This window comes from Podarcis muralis, chromosome Z (assembly GCF_964188315.1).
Source record: "Podarcis muralis chromosome Z, rPodMur119.hap1.1, whole genome shotgun sequence".
NCBI classification, from domain to species: domain Eukaryota; kingdom Metazoa; phylum Chordata; class Lepidosauria; order Squamata; family Lacertidae; genus Podarcis; species Podarcis muralis.
Window position 1 is genome coordinate 46,245,716 of NC_135673.1, and position 16,389 is coordinate 46,262,104.

Sequence of the window (16,389 nt, forward strand, 5' to 3'; positions counted from 1 at the left end):
GATGACTGACCTGATGTTCCTTTCTCTCTCTCTCTCTCTTTTTCTGGCCACAGTTGTTTGATGCACACGATCTATACACGGGAGACAATTTCCCCCAGGTACTGAATACCCTTGCAGCTATAAACAAGGCTACAGAAGGTAAGAAGAAGAGGGGAAAGAGTTGAATTGAATGAAATGTTTGCTGTGGCGATGGACTGATAAAATTAAATACACTATTGAAGTCGTACAACTGGTTAAAAAAAATTTAAACTGAGAATCCAACAAAACATTTCTCCTAACCTGCACTGAAGTCAGATAATTTTTTAATTTTTTTTGCAACCTCCTGTGTAATATGGGAAGAAACATTCCTGAAGCAAAACAATTCCAAATCTGCAGAAGATCTTCCTAGCAGGGTTCTTCATAGGGAGAGAATCAGTCCCTCAGTGTGCACTCATTGTACAAGTTACAAAGCAAAAGAACCTGATCAACATACTCTGTTGCTGCAGCTACACACAGAAAATGACATTTGTTGACCAGGATATTATTAAATCATCTGTTTATCAATGCAGAGAGTAGCACATGAATGCTCTCCTTGATTTGGAGACAGTCAGTTTATGCATGTATGAAGCTCTAACAATTCCATAATTTAGGATATTATTAAGGAGTAATGGAGAACAAAATTCATCAGCTGCAGTTCTCAGATACTGTATATCTAAGCCTTTCTATCTCTGTGATAATAAGAGAATTTGGCCTTTCAACTTTCAGTTGTCCACACACCCAAAAGAGTTTTCTCCATATGCCTTTTCGGCTGAATGTCTCTACCAGAAGCATCTCCCAGCCCCCATCATTGCAGCGTTTGCACTTCCCCATTGGCAGTTTCAGTGCGAGATCCAATTTCGGTTCATCAGGTGCAAAGCAGGCAATGTCCCTTGTGCCTTTAAAGAGGTGTGGCCAGTTTGCTGAAGCAGCCTGTCAGTGCAGAAGTGAGAAAGCACAGCATCTTTTTCCTCTACAGCACAACTGCTTCATGTACAACTGAGTTCTTTCTTTTGTTGTGAAGAAGCAGGAGCAATCGGAACACGCACACACAAACATCCTCCTGCAATGGGACAGTCTTGGAGAAGCTGCGCCACCTAATCGTTGAGTATATAAATTGGCTTTTGCACCAATCCAACGAGGAGAATATATTTATTTTATTATTGTACCCCTTTATTAAATTTTATAGTCCTATTCTTTTCCCCCCTTTAACCAAACTCTCATGACCTGGACCGTTAAGCAGGGCAAATCCCATATCTGAATGCTAGGAAACAAACCTTACACTTAAACAGCTCAGGACCACAATACTCAAGGACCGCCTCTCCCCATATGAACTGACCTGCACCCAGTGATCATCACCTGAGGCACTTCTTCATGTGCCTCATCCATGAGAGGTCTGGAGGGTGGCAACATGAGAACGGGCCTTCTCTGCAGTGGCTCCCCATTTGAGGAATCCTCTCCCCAGGGATGTTCGCCAGGTGCCTTCATTATAGATATTTACATGCTAGGTGAAAACGTTCCTTTTCAACGAGGTCTTTAACTGTTTATTGTTCTATGGCCCTTTACATGCATGGGCGGGGGGGAGTTGTTTTGTTTTTGTTTTAACTATTTATCTTTGTGCTTTTTTAAAAAAATATTTTATTAAGGATTTTCTTGTTTTACAGAAGTGTAGTGCCTCGTTTTTTGTTGTTGTTTTTTTCATGTAACATTTTTACAAATCCATTTCATTTGTTGAGGCATTAGGGGGAGAAGAAAAAAGAAAGAGAGAAGAAAAGGGGGGTGGAGAGAGGGAAGATGGATGGGAGTGGGGTCGGGTGGTGCTTTTATCCTGTATTTTTATCTTGTGAACTTCCCTGAGATCTTTGGATAAAGGGAGGTACATATTGCTCTGCTTTCCTTTGGACCACTTCAGCAAGGCCGGGGGGGGGGGGGGCGTGTCTTGTTGTCAGGGTTGTGCCCTGGAGAGGTCACTTTGGCACTACTAATGCAATGGTTTGACTTCACCCCCCAGAGGTGCAGTCCATTGTCTCTTGAGACAGAAGGATGCCATCAGCCTACTGGTGTGAGTGAAATTTAGCGTGACATGGCTGTAAATTGGTACTCCGGTGTGAAAGGGGGCACAAGCATTAGCCTTACAGGGTTCGTCCACACTTTTGCTTGATCTGTATTCTGATTGTATTGTGTACTGATTGGGGGTTGGACTAAATGACCCTCAGGGTCCCTTCTAACACTACCATTTTATGGTTTTCTGGGCCCAATGCCTTTTCTCATTATTACATGGCTGTGCTTTGCAAAAATCTTAACTTACCTGCTGAATTGTGGAAAATCCAGAGAGAGGTTTTGCTTAACCAAGCTTCAGTTCAGCAGGTAAGACTGGGTTTTTGCAAAGTTCAACCATGGAACAAGAAAAGCGCTCAGACCAGGGGGAATTAATTGGTGTGCAGTACGATCAGCTTCTCATGCAAAAGTGTGGCTGAACCCTGAACAAGTAAAACTAACAAAATAAACCCCACGTGTGAATGCAACCCTATTGTTACTGGAGAAGGCAGCAAATCCAGAGCTCTTATTATTGCCAGATATTTGGCAAGCAGTGCCCTTCCTGCCGAGTTGTCTGGCTGGCAAAGCGCAATGGAACCCAATGTTTAAAGTTTAAATCCTTACAAAATGCAAACAGTGAATTGTCAATGTATGTTGCCGAACAGACGTTTCAGCTAAATTCTAACCAGATTCTAATAATAGACTTTGGCTCCAGTGTCTCAGCATGCATCATTTTGCTTGCAGAGTTCTGTCTAGAATAAATCAATGGACTGTTTGGGAGAAAGCATGGCAGGGTAGTGCCTTGTTACGGCTGTGAGTTCTGTATTTGTGGTTGGTATTTAGATACTGGTGGTTGCTGATCTTTTGTTTTCTGCCGGAAGGAACTGGGAAACAGGCAATGAAACCACAGACCTTTGCAGTTCAGTACAGCTTATCGAGAAATGGTGAAGAGATATCTTTTGGACAGAGAGGGGCATTGTTAGATGCTTATAATACCTGAGGCATAGGCCCACAACGCAAAACCTGCATAGAATTTGCATATGCTAACATAGATATAAAAGAGGTTATATGCATTGTTACTCATACACACAGGAGACCCATTGAAATTAATGGACACTAGTAACTTAGGTCCATTGATTTTAATTATTTTTAATCTGAGTAACAAAAAGAAGGTCCCCAAATATGAATACCAAAAGCAAAAGAAAGGATATAATGGAATCATAGAATTGTGGAGTTGGAAGTGACTATAATGGTCACCTAGTTCAACCCGCTATATCATAAATAATGATTATTTAAACATGCACTTGGAGTATATGCATATTCAAATAGTCATTATTTTTGAAATCTTTTCATTGTATCTTGAATTCCTGTGACCTTGTATTTTTGTTCTCTGCTCTGAGTAAAACATAGTGGCATACAACCATGAATATGTGTGTAATATTACTAGCAAAAAGTGCCTAGCATTGCTCAGGTATGATAAGAAAACAAATCAAAACAGTGCAATTTTGAAAGGGTCATCTTGATACCAGGTGGTGCCTTATGATATCCAAATATATCCCCACTCCTCCATTTCAGGAACAACAACAAATGGGGTGACTGCATCTTCAGAGGTGTCCAAACAAGTGAAGCTTGGAATGGTTTGGTCCACCATCTTGATTCAAAATGGTGTCTAGTGGTATTCAAATGTAGACAGAAACCTGCTCCCCCCATGTTGGGCACCATTATCAAAATGCCTATGCTGAACTTTGCAAGAAGATAATGTCTTTATCTCAGCAGTGAGAGCTAGCAACTTATGAGGAAGCCATGCATAGGTAATGTTAGGTGCTGCCCTTCCCCAGTTATAGATGTGTGCAGGAGAGGATCAGGTATCCTGCCCTGGGCAGAGGTCACACAGAGAACTGGGAAAGCAAAGTGAGAGTTCAAGCAAGGAACTAGACCCATGGAGACCTCTGGCTGGATCTGTATGACCAAGAGTAGTAGACCAGCAAAATGCTAGAGCCAACTGATGAGGCTGCAGGCAGATCAAGATGGAGTCTCTGATGCCTGGGGATATCAGTGGCCGTTGGACGAGCTACTGAGGGCCCCCTTACGCTGAGGGTTCCAACAGGGTGGTGTCTTCTGGAGGTGATTCCTGCTCTCGGGACTTCCTTGTCTCCTCCTCTTCATCACAGAGGGTCTGTCTTCTGGGGTGTGACACCTTGCTGGTAAGAAATACTAAAAAGGGGAAGAAATAATAATTAGGCCCCCTAATAATTAGGGTTGGTGATAGAGCATCTGCTTTGCCTGCAGAAGGTCCCAGGTTCAATCCGCGGCATGTCCCTAGACCTGAGCATGTCCCTGCCTCAGATGCTCCAGAGCTGCTGCCAACTGGTGCAGATGCTACTGAGCCAAATGGGCCAATGGTCCGATTTGGAATAAGGCAGCTTCGTTTCTGGTACTAAGGCTCAATGCTAGAACGCTTGCACTGCATCCAGAAAGGCCCAGGTTCAATCCCCTGGGGCATCTCCAGGTCGGGCTGGGTATGTCCCTGTCTCAAATGCTTGAGAGCAGCTGCCAGCCAGTGTAGTCAATACAGAGCTAGATGGACCCATGGTCTGTAAGGCAGCTTCCTGTGTTGCCATGAAACGACATGCTGGCAGCCCTTGAGCAGCAGGAACTGTGCGAGGTTGGATCATCTTTTGCCCTCCAACAGCAAGCCATCCTTGGCAGCATGCCACCCTGGAGGGAAAATAACGTGGGCTGTGAACGTGATGCATCTTCAGCAAGCAGCTTCCTTGGAGCGCACGATGTAAGCTCGGTATTTTGATCTTTCAGGATTCGCCTTTGAATCCGAGGGGGGAAATGAAACTCCAGAGTATTGCATTGCATAGAATGTGATTGCAAGATTCGGGGGGGGGGGGCAGTATATAGCACTGATGTGTTGTGGGGAGGGTTGCCTTCCACAGTCAGTGGAAGGAAGGCGGCAGTGCAAGGGCGGTGGGTTGGAAACAGAACCCCTCCATCTGCGATCCCTCCCACTTCTCCGCAAACAGCTGTGGTGACTTGCATCAAATGTCAGCATGTTTTTCAGTCGTGTGCAGAGTGTGGGTTTTGCGTACAATCCGTTGTTCTGCCAGAATCCAGGGTCCTGTTTGGCAAGCAAATCATGCAGAGCAGTGAGCAATTCGACCCGCTCTCTGTGGAAGAAACCCTCCCCTCCCCTCCCCTGATCTTGGAAATGGCTTGCAACAAAATTGCTCTCCATAGGAGAGGCCCCTGGGAAGCTTGGTATAGTTGCAGCAAGGGAGGTACAGATCAGGGTTTTCTCCTTCCACCCCCAGCCCACCTAGCCAAGGGATCTGCCACTTTGGTGTGCGAGCACATGCCCCGTCTTATGTGGGAACAAGTCTGCACTTTGCTATAGGTCAGAGGGAGAGTGCATGATTTGAACCCCAAAGGTCCATCTCCAAGTAGGGCTGCATATGCCTCCATCTGAAATCCTGGAAGGTCTTGCAAGCCACTTGCAGTGTTTCTCAAGCTTGGGTTGCACAACAACTCCCATCATCCCTAGCAAGCAGGACCAGTGGTCGGAGATGATGGGAAATGTAGTCCAACAACAGCTGGAGACCCAAGTTTGAGAAACACTCCCACAGTGTAGACACTACTGAGCTAGATGGACCCAGGGTCTGATTCAGGATAGGGCAGTTTCCGATGTTCCCATGACATACTGTAGAGGAAGAGCTGTGGCTCAGTGGTACAGCAAATGTGGCTCAGTGTCTTGCATGCAGAAGGAGGAGTGGGAGACACTTCCTGCCTGAAACTCTGGAGAGTTGCTGTCAGTCCATGTGAAACGTTACTGAGATAGGTGAACCAAAAGTTCCATGACCCTACAAACTTTTTGTTACGAGTTTTCCGATCAGTGCAAGGAGAATTTAAGCCGTCAGACTTACTGGGCTTTAAAAGAAAACCAAACAAAAACCATAGGGTTTGTATCCAGTGCTAGTCCTACTCAGAGGAGACCCGCTGAAGTTAATGGACACGAGTAACTTGGGTTCATTCATCTCAGTGGATCAGCTGCATGCAACCCTAAATGGAGTAGGAATAGAAATTGAAACGTAACTTCTGCTAAAGAAGTGCTAAAGAGACGACTGTGCAGACTTTAATGCCACAGTAGCTAAAATATATTTAAATGACACAATAAAATAATGAATACAAATAGTTAAAATGCAATAATATATCCAAATGAATTCTTTGATCCACAAATGAGTGTGAGAAACAGTAAGACCAAACATGTTTCAACCTAGGGGTGTCTAATTCAGTGGTCCACAATTCCTGCCTCCCTACAATTTATCACAGGAAGGCTAAAAGAGTATTAGGCAGATTCATGACACTGTGCATGTTAACCAAGATGGCTAAATTTATTTTAACTCATAAAATGCATATATATACTCCTTGATTGTTTAAAAAAAGTCAAAGAGGATTATGTAAAAAATAAAACAATAAAATTATCAGTAAAAATGATTTAAAATATTCATAAATCATTAATGATAAGCTAAATACCAGATAAAAACATACCTTAACATTCTGCATGTCTGGATAGACTTTTCTAAGCAAGAAATGTTTTTAACAGGTGGTGCCTGCCTATATCAATAGGCAGGGAGTTCCAAAGAATGAGTGCAATCACACTAAAATAACAACTTCTTATAAATGCAGAATGAGTATTATGTTGCACCTGTAACAGTGCAGGTTGCACAGATTGAAGCCGTTGAGTATGTGTGAGTAAAGCAATCTTGCAGGTGAGTTGTTAAGAGCCTTATGACAGTGGTTCTCAAAGGTGTGATGTGCCACACTGGTGTGGCAGGAGAGGATGGCAAGTGTCACAGGACAACCAACATCATATTTTGGGAATGATTCATGTTCTTGCGTAGCTCAGCTGCATTGTTCTTTTACTTCCTGGATGTCCCATGATTATAAAGTAAAAAAGGGTAAAGGGACCCCTGACCATTAGGTCCAGTCATGACTGACTCTGTGGTTGTGGCGCTCATCTCGCTTTACTGGCCAAGGGAGCCGGCGTACAGCTTCCGGGTCACGTGGGTACTCAGATATATTTTTCTTAATACACATCCTGTTTTCCTGTTTTCACCAGCTATAAGGTTATATCACTGAGTAGAATGTCAAGTCTCTTTTGCAAAGCACCTGGCTTTGCAGCTTATCTCCTTCTGCATCCCAGGGCAACTGCGTAGGATGATTAACGTGAATGAAAAGATGAGCTGTTGCTGGCTGGTAGGTAGGCACTGGGTGGTATCAGATCTCCATTTTCTCCATTTTCCAGGGACACTCCCAGATTTACAGAAGCTGTTTTGGTTTCTGATTTGATCCCGGAATGTCCTGCTTTTTCTTAGGAAGTCCCTATTTGCATCAGATAAATATACTGGAGGGTATGGTAAAGGTAAAGGGACCCCTGACCATTAGGTCCAGTCGTGGCCGACTCTGGGGTTGCGGCGCTCATCTCGCTTTATTGGCCGAGGAAGCTGGCGTACAGCTTCCGGGTCATGTGGCCAGCATGACTAAGCCGCTTCTGGCGAACCAGAGCAGCACACGGAAACACCGTTTACCTTCCCGCCAGAGCGGTACCTATTTATCTACTTGCACTTTGACGTGCTTTCGAACTGCTAGGTGGGCAGGAGCAGGGACCGAGCAACGGGAGCTCAACCCGTCGTGGGGATTCAAACCGCCGACCTTCTGATTGGCAAGTCCTAGGCTCTGTGGTTTAACCCACAGCGTTGTGTTCTATTATAAATCAAGCACTGCTGGGAGTTGTTTCATTTTCCAATGTACTTCTTATCAATTAAAAAGTCATTGTGGCATGAACAAATTTTTAATCTGAAAGTGTGGCGCAGAGGAAAAAAGTTTGAGAACCACTGCTTTGTTGTCTACCAGCTCCTTCTGGTACGCAGGCTGAGACCCTACCTACCCACGGACTGTCTCGCCAGAGTGGTGCATACTCTAGTTATCTCTCGCTTGGACTACTGCAATGCGCTCTACGTGGGGCTACCTTTGAAGGTGACCCGGAAACTGCAATTAATCCAGAATGTGGCAGCTAGACTGGTGACTGGGAGTAGCTACTGGGACCAGATAACACTGGTCCTGAGAGATCTGCATTGGCTCCCAGTACATTTCCAAGCACAATTCAAAGTGTTGGTGCTGACCTTTAAAGCCCTAAATGGCCTCGGTCCAGTATACCTGAAGGAGTGTCTCCACCGCCATTGTTCAGCCCGGACACTGAGATCCAGCTTTGAGGACCTTCTGGCACTTCCCTCCCTGCAAGAAGTGAGGCAACAGGAAACCAGGCAGAGGGCCTTCTCGGTAGTGGCACCTGCCCTGTGGAACGGCCTCCCAGCAGATGTCAAGGAAATAAACAAACTATCTGACTTTTATAAGACATCTGAAGGCAGCCCTGTGTAGGGAAGTTTTTAATGTTTGATCTTTTATTGTGTTTTTAATATTCTGTTGGGAGCTGCACAGAGTGACTGGGGAAACCCAGCCAGATGGGTGGGGTATAAATAAATTTATTATTTTTATTATTATTACACCATGAACTTGGCCAAGTAGCACATTGGCAAGCATTGCAGATCTCTGAACACAGGCATTATATGCTGACAAGGCCTCATTCCTGTCAGCAATCGTGCTGCAGCATTCTGCACTAACTGCAGCTTCCAGATCAAGCGCAAGGGAAGTCCCACACAGAGCACTGCTGTACTCCAGCCTTGAAGAAACCAGTGCATGTGGCAGGAAACCTCTGGATACTGGCCACTGTGAAGCCACAGCCAGGGTGGGCTCTTGCCTTCAAGCCCCACTTATGGGCTTCCCATAACAGGCATTGATTCGATGGGCTGTTGGCCTGATCCTGCAGAGTGGGCTCTTCTTACATTCCCAGTGCTGACTTTTACAGTATTCATTTTGTTTTCTTTGTCTTTAAACAGATCGGAGCGCCACCAGGCCATGCTTCAATCTGTTGCCGCCTAGTTCCTCTGCGGGTGACGACCATCCCTCAATGCAAACAACATCTCCTAAGTCGCCGAAAGCACTGCACGGGCAGTCAAAAGGAGTGGTAGGTTTTGTTCAAAATCTACCCCAGGATCCTGGGGAGACAGAAAGTGAAGAAGAAGCAAGGAGTCTAAGGTTTCAGCCTATGCAAGTTCTGTGGCCTGGGGGGCGGGGGGCAGGAAGGTCTAAGGGGCAGAGAAATTTCCCAGCTTCAAGCCCACTTTCCCCAAGAATAAGCTGCTGCCTCTTCCCCACCCCACCAGAAAACCTCCCCCACAAATCTGCAGCATGGGAATGCTAACATGGGTCTACCCTACAGGGTTGTTGTAAGAGCAAGAGCAGGTGAAAGCGCATAGCTGAAGCATGTGAATGTAGGGATGGCTTTCAGCTTAGACAGCTACTGGCCATGATTGAGATGTTCTACCTCCACTCATTCAAAGGTAGTTTTGCCTCTGAATGCTAGTTGCTGGGAGCCACAAATGGGGAGTGTTGTTGCTGAGCTCAAATCCTGCCTGTGGTTGCCCCCTTAGGATGTCGACTGCAAGAACAGGATGCTTCCTGATCTGGCAAGGCTCTTCTGACATCCATCATTTCTGCAGAGCACTTTTGAGAGTAAAAAATGCTGCTTAAAAGCTGAGGAACCTGAGATGGCTCAGTCAGTAGAGCACGAGACTCTTAATCTCAGGTTGCAGGTTCGAGCCCCATGGTTAGGCGAAAGATTTCTGCATCGCAGGGGGTTGGACTCGATGAACCTCATGGTCCCTTCCAACTCTATGATTCTATGATTTTATTTTCCCCGACCGCAATGACTTGCCTACCCAGAACATACAGAACTTATTGTCAGGGGCTGGCAGGATGCTGTGTGCACGGGGCTGGAGTCTGACTATGGATTTGTGGGGAAGTGTATCAGCCAGGAGGAAAAAGTCACAGACAGGAGAAGCTTCAGAGCTGTAGGGTGCAGCACAGGAGGAAGAGGAGGAAGAGGCAGGTTGGGCAAGTGAAGGGCTGGATGCTTCTCCGCCCTTTCTTGCACCATTGTCTCCCAGACCCAGGAGGGGATTGAAGAGGGAAGCACAGTGGCAGCTTCCATGCAGGTGGAAGGAGTGTGTGGTGCTGCAGGTGCTCCGTAGAAGCAGCTGTTAATGTTCTCCTTGACAACAAAGAGTTACCCTTCAGCAGTGCTTAAAAGCGGCCTTGGCATTTATTTCCTTGTTTGTTTGTTTGTTTGTTTCCATCATCATTTATCTTGATGTTCCTGTGCATTAGGAGATGACTGAAAATGGCAATCACCAGATGTTGGTCAAGGTCCGATTCCAGTTTAAGCAGACCAATGAAGACGAGCTGTCAATCAACAAAGGCGACATCATTAACGTCACCCGGGTCGAGGAAGGAGGCTGGTGGGAGGGGACCCTTAATGGGAAGACAGGCTGGTTCCCCAGTAACTACGTCAGAGAAATTAAATCTACTGGTAAGAGAACCTATTATTAATTGGTATTAATATTAACTGTTACTCTTTTTCTTCTTCCGCTTATGGGGCTGCATACTTTTTGTAAGCAGCTGCCCCCAATATGATTCATTTGGATGGGCAAGATGTAAGATTAATAAATGAAATGCATTTTTTTTTTTGCTGTTTTCCCTACTATATGATTTTTAGAGCACACTTCCCCCTAATGTGTGCCTTTTGTGCACAGTGGTTGTAGAACTGTATCACAAAATGTGGAAAAACTGCAAATTCCAAAGGATGGCTGTGTTCCAGTTCCCATGTTGTTTTGATAGGTACAAATCAGGAAGGTTTGCATTAAAATCTGTGGCAGACCAAATTTCACGTCCATCCCTAGCCAAGGATGATGTGAGTTGTAGTTCAGCAATATCTGCAGGGCCACAGATTCTACATTCCTACATTAAACCGTGTGGCTGCCTATATCTCAATAAGACCGGAACCTTCATATGGTCTAGCCTCTTTGTATGTTCGTTGAAATTGGGATGGTGATGATATCGATTTAAGGGTCTTGTTCCAGGCCTCCTGGCTGTGCTTTCATATTTTTCAGTCTGTCACTGTAAGGAGCAGAGAATGCTTCCTTGTTCCTGTTCCAAAATGGACCATTTGGGTTTGTCATCCAGCTTTAAGGAAATAAGCCAAACAGCCCCAAGTTTATCATTACAGCCATCGAGTCATGTGTTCCTTGTATCAGGTCAGCAAAGCTCTTACTGAGATGGTGATCATACTCCCGCCCACAAGGACAACGTCTCCAAGACAGGCTTTGATCTGTTCCAGCGTGGCTGTCATATGATGGTCATCTCTCTTGGCATCCTGGGATGTCCTGGGGGCTCAAAGGCTGGCTTGCCACTGTCCTGCTTGTAGGGTCATCTTGCAAGTGCCACAGGGGCTGCCCTCTTATGGAGCCAGGAAGCACTGCAAGGGAATGAGCAATAAATAGAGGCAGAGTGTGACCTTGGGGGGAAATCAGATGGCTCTGCTCACTGCTGCTTTCACTTCTGCCTTGTTCTCTGGGCAAACAAACCATAGGCTCTTTATGCATTGGGTTTCTAACACTGGGTTGCAAGCTCTTTGGGGCAGGGAGCTGTCCTTACAGCAATGCTTTAAAAAAAATGGCAATGTAATATATAATAACATTGCAATCGAACAGATACAAGTATGGATACAAATAAGGAAATAAAAGGAGCAAGTAAATCCGAAACGGATAAGCTCAGACCTGGGGCTAAACGAAGCTCTCGTTACTTTTTCCAGGCCACACGGCTTAACAGCCTTGCTCTGCATTCTCTACAACTGCTTTTGCCTGGCTGGAATGTGCCCTTAAATAATGTCTTCTGTTTGTTTTATTTTGTTTAACTTTTAGAAAAGTTTTGAAGGCAGCCCTGTTTAGATAAGTTTTTAATGTTTGAAGTTTTATTCTGTTTTTAGTGTTCTGTTGGGAGCCACCCAGAGTGGCTGGGGAAACCCAGCCAGATGGGCAGGGTATAAATAATAAAATTATTATTGTTGCTGTTGCTGTTTTGTTTGTTTGTTTTGTTTATTTGCTTCCTTGCTTGGATGAGAGATGGGCAGGGGGAGGGTTGAGATTTATTTATTTCATAAAAGTTACACACAGCTTGATTGTAAAAACCCAACCTCAAAGTGGTTTACAAAAAGAATAGAACAACGAAATTCTTAGCTAAAAACAACAATGTAACAACCTTCAAAAATAATAAAATCCAATGATAAACTAAAAACCAAATTAAGGCACATGTCAGCATTCTACATGTTTGGAGAGGCTTTCCTAAACAAAAGTCTTTCTTAACAGGAATCGAAAAGTAAACAGTGAAGGCACCCACCTCATGTCAATAGGCAGGGAGTTCCAAAGATTGGGTTCTGTCACACTAACAGGTTGCAAATGTAAAAACCTCTGGCTTTTGTGTAGCTGGAATATGGCCAGTTTTACAAATGTGAGAATCACCCTGGTACACCAGGGTTGTACTGGGTGGTTTAAAAAAATTGTGTTTTGCTGGCTTTAATGAAAGGACCTATTGTCAACATCAGTCACTACTACAGCCTGGCAATTGCAATCTGTTTCTTGCCTGCACAGTTGTTTAAATTTTGCTTGAGATGCCATCTCTTCTCACCATCACCTGACAGAATAACAATTCCCACTGCTTCTCTTCCAGATAAACCACTTTCTCCAAAAGCTTTGAAAGCAGTTGAAAGCCCTCAGCTCACCAAAAATTACTATGCTGTGGTAAGTTCGTTAAGTCCCCATTATCACTCAGTACTATTAATTAGAATTATTACTCTTATTATTCACAGGGGAGTTGTTATTGTTGTTGTTTGGAAGACTGCAGGTATAGTCCTTGAGGTCTTATGATATTCTCATTTGAACCAGAGAAGCTACTAGGAGTTCCAAATGGGAGCATATTTCCCTCAAGGCATTTGAACATTTGCTGTCATCATTTATACATAAAGTAAATAAAAAAATATGTAAATATTTATTTCTTTATTTTTAAGATGCATTATATGTTTTGCCACAAGATTTAGAGAAGTACCAAAAAACTTTTCGAGGGAATTATTTACTGAGTGTTCATTCTGACTTGTTTGCGGGGAGGAGGTTAGACGACGATGCATCAAGCAACTGTTACCCTACCTTCTAGTGCATTTTCCTCATCACTTTCCTTCCTGCAAAAGGTCCAGTTTTCCAAGGGGAAACAGGTTTTGTTGCACAGGGCCATTGAATGAGCATTGATTGCTTCATCTAAATTTGCCTGGATGTGACTGAATCCCAAGATCACCACAGTCTGGAAGTGACCAGACGTGAGAGCTCCCCCTGGAGGCATTTACGAAAGCATTCTGCCGTGTGCAGAATGATTTAAGAGTGGAGCAAAGTCTGAACCACATGCTCCTGCTGAATATTTATATATAATATTACACACACACATATAATATTATCACATAATCTTAATATAAAGTCATAATATCACACAATCATAATACACAATCACACACTCATAATATGATATCACATAATGATATCATACATAAAATCATCACACAGTCATATCATGTAAATATGATCATTAGTGAAGGAAATTAACCCCTTCCTATATCCAGCTACTCAATGACCTAGAGCATGGAAGGCAGACTGAGGCAGTCTACTGGCTGCACAAGCACAGTGTCACAGCCTGTCCATGTGTGTTAAATATTGGGGCAGGGGAACCTGATCTTCCCTTTGAAATCTGAAGTTCACTGAGAAATGCTGGCAAGCAGCCATCTGGGCAGAAGCTAGCAAGTTTGGCCACCCCAGCGATCTGCCCCAGGGCTCCCATTTAATGAGATCATTTTGTATGTCTCTGCTTACCCTTCCTTTCTCTCTAAATCTGCTTGACCTACCATTAAGACATCTTGGTGCTATGTGGCTGAGTTTGACACACAGGATGTGACACTAATGGGGTAGGAAAATGCTCCGGACTTAGAACAGAGTGGGCCTCGAGAACCAGGAGGCAGAATACATTGGCATTTAAAATAGATCTGTATCGTTGTGTTGAATTCCCTGGCTTGGTGTTTCCAGCACAAGCAGAGTCCTTTGAACAGAAACCGAAGAGAGGAATGGACATTGGGTCCTAACTGAGTGCTGCATTTTTTTGCATAGTGCTGGAAATTGTAGCTCTGTAGGGGAAAACTACACTTCCCAATATTCTTTGCAGGAAAGAATGAGCTTTAAATACATGTTGTGTGTGCAGCCTAAGATCCTGCCATGTGAGATGGGTGCACCAACAGCCATGCCTGAAGTTAAATGTGTTCCTACAGCGTATGCCAAAAAATATTTTGTTATTAGAAATAAGCAATAAAGGATGCCAATCTTAGACTTCTGAAACTCCTTACATGACCTGATCCTCATGATCTCTGCAGCTGGAGTATCCACTTGCCCTGTTTCATTATAGAGAACTCAGCTCCTCCACCGTGTCCTCACAGAAGTAGAGATTGAGCCGGATTGTGAGAGCAGGGATTGAATAGTGGGGGAGATTCTGCATATCCTTTTGTTTACCAATGACCAGTGCCTTTTTAAACTATGGAGTGATTGCCATAGCATGCAAGTGGCATAGAGTTGGCTTACGGACAGCATCTGATCCCTGGAAAATTCTGGCCCTGATGTTAGCACCTTGGCTTCAGCTGGTTCCTTCATCAGAGCTACAGGCTTTATGGCGCAGTAATTAGGTGCTCAGCCTGCACCCAAGGAAGCTGGATGTTGGGAGATTGAGGACAGAGAAAATAAAGCACTTATCCATGCACTGCATAGTTAAACTATGGAACTGGCTCTTCCAGGAGATGGTGAGGGCCACCAACTTGGATGGCTTGAAAAGAGGATTGGACAAATCCATGGAAAAGGAGGCTGTCAGGGGCTGCTAGCCATGATGCCTGTGTTCCACCACCACTGCCAGAGGTGATTCTGCCTCTGAATGCCGCTTTATGGGGATTATGAGAGAGAAGGAAAATTATAGCTTCTGAAGAGAGACCACAGCAGGGAGGAAAGGGTTAAATTCTCCCTCCACACCCCATGGTTATCACCTTCCCATCTCCCACTCCAGCAGCTGCTGTGTCTTTTCCTTTTTTAAAATCATCCATCTTAAATGCAATAAATAAATAAATCCAGGTTCAAACCCAGAAGCTTCCCAAAAGCAAAGTCCTTCATGCATGATATGCTGGCCTCATGGGGAAATGTAGGAAAGTGGCAGAACATCTGCTTTGCATGCAGAAAGCCCCAAGATTTAATCCCTGGCATCTCCTGGTTGTTGTTAGTATCCATCTGTCTCGAGAGACAACGGAGTACGCCTCCAGGGGTGAAGTCAAACTGCTGTGTTAGCAGCACCAAATGACTTTTCTGGGGTGCAATCCTGGTCAGTGTGTCTGGAGGTCCTGGGCTGCCCAGAGGACAAGACTTCCCCTTTGGCCTTGCTGATATGGTCCAAAGGAAAGCAGAGCAAGGCGTTTGCACCTGCTTGGCTGCAGGAGTTGATGAAAGGAGGCATGCAAGGCACCATCCAACCATCTTAGGGTCTCCATTCTGGATTTGTGTAGATTTCTTGTCCTGACTATATCTCACAAGGCAGTGGAGGTTTAGGACCAGAGTTTCCCTTCTCCTAGGTGGGCTACCTGCCCAGGTGGATGAGCCCCTGATAAGGTTGATACATCTCTCTCTCTCTCTCTCTCTCTCTCTCTCTCTCTCTCTCTCTCTGTGTGTGTGTGTGTGTGTGTTTTCAAAACACATCCCCCTCTCTTTCTTACACACACACCCTCACTTGCTACAGGTACTTCAGAATATTCTGGAAACAGAACGGGACTATGCCAAGGAGCTGCAGATGCTTCTGGGAACGTACCTGAGACCTCTCCAGTCCTATGACAAGTAAGATCCAACTTGCTATTGAGTTGATGTCTTCTGTTAAGATGGGTAGAGATTAATGCTTGATTTGTATAAATTCTTGAACGGTTATTTACTATTTAGATTTCCCCAGCTCCAAAGCCTGTCGCTGGTTAGACTTGACTCTTTAAAATATATTTTTACCTGAATGTGCATCTCTGAATCCAAAAGCCATTAGTGATGGACACAGCTTTAAAACTTTTAAACACCCTACTCACAGATTTTAAAGGTTCATTTTAAATGTTACATTTCTTTTCCATTACTTAAGCTTATCCCCAAAATGGACAAAAGAGTCTTATTACAGGAGGAGTGATATACACTCAAAATTCAAGTGTGTTGTGGAAATTGAGGAACAGGTTGTTGGTGATCAAAACACTGTAACTGATATGATCACAGTCTATTTCAG

General features: G+C 44.4%; 1 protein-coding gene across 5 annotated transcripts in view; it reads left to right on the forward strand.

Moving 5' to 3' along the window:
* ARHGEF6 (Rac/Cdc42 guanine nucleotide exchange factor 6) overlaps positions 1-16,389 on the forward strand; it is a 75,845-nt gene that overhangs the window by 26,357 nt on the left and 33,099 nt on the right. For all 5 annotated transcript variants that reach the window (XM_028714711.2, XM_077922655.1, XM_077922657.1 and 2 more), the window contains 5 exons: positions 54-138; positions 9,015-9,142; positions 10,345-10,546; positions 12,742-12,812; positions 15,874-15,968. In XM_028714711.2, coding sequence (XP_028570544.2) covers positions 54-138; positions 9,015-9,142; positions 10,345-10,546; positions 12,742-12,812; positions 15,874-15,968 — 581 coding nt within the window. The remainder of the gene's footprint in view (positions 1-53; positions 139-9,014; positions 9,143-10,344; positions 10,547-12,741; positions 12,813-15,873; positions 15,969-16,389) is intronic.